Source organism: Aptenodytes forsteri, unplaced genomic scaffold, assembly GCF_000699145.1.
Source record: "Aptenodytes forsteri isolate BGI_AS27 unplaced genomic scaffold, ASM69914v1 Scaffold321, whole genome shotgun sequence".
In the NCBI taxonomy this organism is placed as follows: domain Eukaryota; kingdom Metazoa; phylum Chordata; class Aves; order Sphenisciformes; family Spheniscidae; genus Aptenodytes; species Aptenodytes forsteri.
Window position 1 is genome coordinate 1,665,753 of NW_008795030.1, and position 4,885 is coordinate 1,670,637.

The window sequence follows — 4,885 nt, forward strand, 5'->3', positions numbered from 1 at the left end:
CGCTCACCACACATGCGTGCCCACGCGGCTCCGCACGGCCAGGTGCTGTGCACCGGCCATGGGCATTCCTGGAGCGCCCTGGCGCCAGCGAGGAAGGGCCGGGGTGAAGCTCAGACACAGCCGTGAGTTGTTCCCGGGTCGTGACTGTTTTTATGGAGCCGATCACATGCCTCCTTTCCCACGGCTTCGGGCAGAGCCAGTGCGGGGCTGGGTGCTGGGATTGGCGGTGGAGCAGGGATGTGCCGCCGTGGCCTCATGGCTCAGGCAAGTGAGTCCTGCCCCGGCCAGGCTTGGCTGGGCACCGCCATCAGCCCGGGGTGTTAGAGAGGGTCACGAGCGGCCCCTCTGTTTTGGGACAGCTGGGTGAGATGCTGTGGCCGGGTTGGCTAAAATGCTGCGTGCTGAAATGATACAGCAGATCGCAGACGTGCCGGGCTGTGCGCTGTTAAGGGCATGACTTCTTTGCTTTCAATCATCTCCCCAAATGAACGGACATTTTAGTCCCCATCGCCCCGTGCCTCAGTTTCCCGTGTACGAAGTGAAAGCCCCATCCCGCCTCCCTGCCTTGCACATAGTGACGCTGTTTGGGAAGCACCGAGCACTACAGCAGCTTTCCCTACGGATCAGACCTGCGGGTGCTAAAGCCTTTAATTCTTGCATTTCCCTGGTGTCTGGGTGCCAGCGCTTGGGCTGCACGGGGAGCTGTGCACGTGTGTGCGTGTACGGCGCTGCCAGACCCGCTGCCTGCACCTTTGGGAGCTGGGTTTGGCCCCCCCCTTCCCGGAGGCGAGAGCTGGCGGCGCGGGGCGAGGCAGGAGGCTGCGCCCAGCCGCGGTTTTGGCTGAGCCACGGAGGAAGCGGCTGAGCTGCGAAGCCCCTCTGCCACACCAGCGCACGGCGCCGGCTGCACATACAGCGACCCGCTTGCTGCAGGGACCGTCACATCTTTTTTAGAAGCAGCTCTTTGCTGGGGGTAAAACCGGTGGGTTTGCTAAAGCAGAAATGCCTGGGTGGTTCTGCGGCTCGCGGGCAGCGAGGGTGCAGGTAGCAGGGTGCAGGCAGCTGGGGTGCAGGCAGCGAGGGCGCAAATGCTGGTTGCTGTACCTGCGCTTTGGTTGGGAGCGTGCAGCTGCAGCCGGGCTGGCTCGGGGCTGGGGTTGTGTTTGCAGGGGAGCATTAAGGCTCGGTGGCTTTTCAGGTTTGCCTTTCAGTCACAGCAATGCCCACAAAGCGAATCCAGAGCTTCGGGGTGGTGAGAGCAAGGGGGAAGGTTTGGGGCTGGGGTGTCTGATTTTTTTTTTTCTATCGATATTATTATTAGCAGGAAACATTCCTCCTCTGCAACGTGCCCGCTTGCCTCTAGCTGGCACGGAGCTCTCGCCGGACACGCAGGGAATAAACCCACCCGAAAGCCAACCCCACACCGCGGCTGCAGGGGAGAACTGTGCACCAGGCTCTGAACAGGAGGGACCATCCCAGCGGTGGATTAATTGCATAAGAGCTTCTAATCAGTTATTTTTAAAACGTGCCCATTCCCGAGCCGTGGTTTGCACGTACAAATAGAACCATGTCTTTAATCCCAGAAGCCAGACTAAAACCAAAGGCTCCTTCGATCAGTTTATATTCCCTTGTACTTTCTATGGGATAGGTGTTTCACCTCATCCTGGCTCCATTTCGCAGCTCCCCTGGTAACACAGCTAAGGAAAAAGGACCCATTTTTGTAAACGGATGTAAAAGGGCAAGAATTTAAGGTGGGTTCGGTCCTCAAATCGCTCTGGAGCATCGTGGGGCTTTGGGGAGGAATTTTGGATCTCCCCGAGTACGGGCGAACGCTAAATCGTTGGGGATGTCCGTGACTTCCACCTAGATGCAAATAAATGTGTGTAATTAAGTGCGTTGCCTGGGCTGGTCGTTAATCTGCCTGATGCGTGCTGCCAGCGCCACATAGGTACCGTGCTTAGATAACGTATGGAATACCCAGCAGGCTGCAGCCCCGTAACGCCCCTTACATCTGACTGCAGATAGGTACCGGCTTAGATAACGTATGGAATACCCAGCAGGCTGCAGCCCCGTAACGCCCCTTACATCTGACTGCAGGAGCAACTGGGAGCTTTTCGATGTAAAGCCCCACGTGAGGGAAAAAACTTGATTTGAAGGGGCAGGAGGAGAAATTTTAGGATAAAGGTTGATTTTGTGGATCGCATGAGGATGATGACCAGGACCAGAAGCCCTGGCTGTGCTGAAGGGGCTCAGGACCATGTCCCTGGGGTGGTGCAGCCATGATTTAGGGAAAAGGGGGCGGTGGGAGGGTGATGGAGAAGAAAAGCCCCATCCAGAGCCTCCCCCAATTAGTGCTGTTGAAGGCCGTTTGGTCAGCGTGTAAATCAGCGCAGCTGAATCAGAGCTCCCATCTGGCACCTAACAATGTGGGGAGCGGGAAGATACCTTAAAAGCACCTTCCCCTTCTCTTCCCCTTCATCCTGACTTTTCTCCCCATCAGCCTCAGTGGGACCTAAGCCAGGTGAGGGCTGCGACTCCCACCCCTTTTCTGCAGGCAAGGAGCCATGAAATCCCCAAATAGCCTGAAATCCCTGCATATTGCCCAAGAGGCTCGTAAGCCTGAAGCAGGCAGGGGTGGCAAGCGGGATGCTGCTGGGCTGAGCCGCCCTGCTCCCCTCCGGACCACGGCGGGGGCCAGGGGACCATCTTCCCCCGCTGCTGGGGAGCTGGAGGGGAGCGATGCCACCGCTCTGGTAGAAACGACTTCGCTGCCTGTAGCCTCACACGCCGGGGTTGGAGCTGTGGTTGTGGTGGGTGTCTGGCAAGCGAGACAAGGTGATGCTGTTCAGTGCCACAGACCCCTCTCTGTGCAGCAGTGGGTGTTTTCCAGGCTGGGTTGTTTTTTCCCTTTCCTTTTGTGCCAGCGTTTGCACAACCTCTGCCCCCTTCACCGCTCTGAAACCACTTTTTTCCCCCTCTTTGCTTAAAAGCAGCAAACAAGCAGTTTTCAGCCGCAGTAAATATGACCGGCTCTTTTTTTTTCCCCAGCCTCTAACAGCGCTGCAGGAATCCATAACGTCTCAGCTGATAACATCTCGATACGTCCCACCGCCAACGTCCATCGGACGAAAAGCTCAACGGAGAAGGACAGCGGTGAGCAGCAAGGCGTGATGAACACCAGACTCTCCAAATACCTTGAAATCGTACTTGTGTGCCCTGATGGCCAGTGTCTTCTGCCTTGGGTCCTATTTGCCTGCGAATTTCGGTCACTCAGGCTTGGTTTGCGTTTGTTTTACTCCACCGGAGAGCTCCCTTTGCTTTTTCTTACGAGGAGAAAAAAGAAAAGGACAAATATCATCTCATGTTTCAATTTGACAGTTCTTCCCATTTAGGGAAAACTCGTCTCTGAGGGTGATAATGGCAATTTTCTAGGAGAAAACCCATCAGCCCCAGGCGAGGCAGTGTCCGAAGGCGGCTCCTATTCCGGGCCTGAGCACCCGTTGGGTGCTGGCGTTTCTGTGGTCCAGCAGAAATGGCATCTTTAGGTGCTCCTGGAAACTTGCTGGGCCTGTATTACTGGATTGGTTTTATTACTTAAAAAAAATATACAAAAATTATCTGCTGTTACTTAGGCAGAGCAGGAGGTCAGCCGTACCCACTGCCTTCCTCCTCTTCCTCCTCCTCGCCAGCCCTCTCCACCTTCCCCGGTCCCCCCTCCGCAGCCAGCACTGTTTATTCTGCCGCATGTGCTTCATATTTTTGCTTAATACTAATTCACATAAAATCCCTATGAAGAAGAACCACCCATCTACACATATGGAAGCAGTCTCAGCACGCAGTCCCCAGACCCAGCTGGGAGTCGGAAAGCCGTGTGCAGCACAAAATTAGGATACAGACAAGTGGTGAATGTGGGAGAAAAGGCAGTTAAAAGGAGAAAACCACGGCATGTAAATGGGTTATTACTTCAATCACCCAATTAGGAATCTACGGTCTCTCTTCTTCGTTTCTTCTAAGGCGACAATATAATTAATTAAAGAGAAATGTCTCCTCTGCTCCCGTCTGTCACTCAGCCGCGAGTCCGAGCGAGCCTCCCATGAACCACCAACTACAAACCATAAAATTATTAATTAAAAAAAAATAACGGCATGTAAATGGGTTATTACTTCAATCACCCAATTAGGAATCTACGGTCTCTCTTCTTCGTTTCTTCTAAGGCGACAATATAATTAATTAAAGAGAAATGTCTCCTCTGCTCCCGTCTGTCACTCAGCCGCGAGTCCGAGCGAGCCTCCCATGAACCACCAACTACAAACCATAAAATTATTAATTAAAAAAAAATATATATTTAAAAAAAAAAAAACAACAAAAAAACAACCCAAACCCAACCCCAGCACCCTGAAGCCGCAGCAATATCACCGGCCCATTGACGCCACGGATCAGGTGACGCCGCTCTCCCACCCAGCGGATGCCGAGCCGGCGGCTCTGCTGTACCGACCACAGAACCACCACCCAACCAGAGGTCCTCCCTGCCCCGCCGGCGGGGTTTTCCTCTTCCTCCCCCTCGCTGCCGCCTCTCCCATCCCTCCTCTTCCTCCTCCCGCCAGCCAACGGCTCCTCCAGGGGAGCCGGGATACGGGACGAGGGGGATGGCTTCCAACAGCATCTTCGACTCCTTCGCCACCTACTCCTCTGCTTTCCTGCGCGGTGAGTACAGACCGGGCTCTTTCGTTCCTCGGCGGCAGGAAACGTCGTCGGGTTTTGCATTTATTTTATTTAATTTTTTTTTTGCAAAGAAGCAAACTGGCAGCAGGCTCTGATGCGGCTTTGCTGGCACCTCGCTCCTCGCCGCTACCCGCCGGGGGTCTCTGCTGGCTCTGCCACGCTA

General features: G+C 54.6%; 1 protein-coding gene across 1 annotated transcript in view; it reads left to right on the forward strand.

Moving 5' to 3' along the window:
• The window catches only part of RUNX3 (runt related transcription factor 3), a 65,937-nt gene that overhangs the window by 1,197 nt on the left and 59,855 nt on the right, over positions 1-4,885 (forward strand). Inside the window, exons 3-4 of the mRNA XM_009276290.2 lie at positions 3,049-3,153; positions 4,605-4,704. Coding sequence (XP_009274565.1) covers positions 3,049-3,153; positions 4,605-4,704 — 205 coding nt within the window. The remainder of the gene's footprint in view (positions 1-3,048; positions 3,154-4,604; positions 4,705-4,885) is intronic.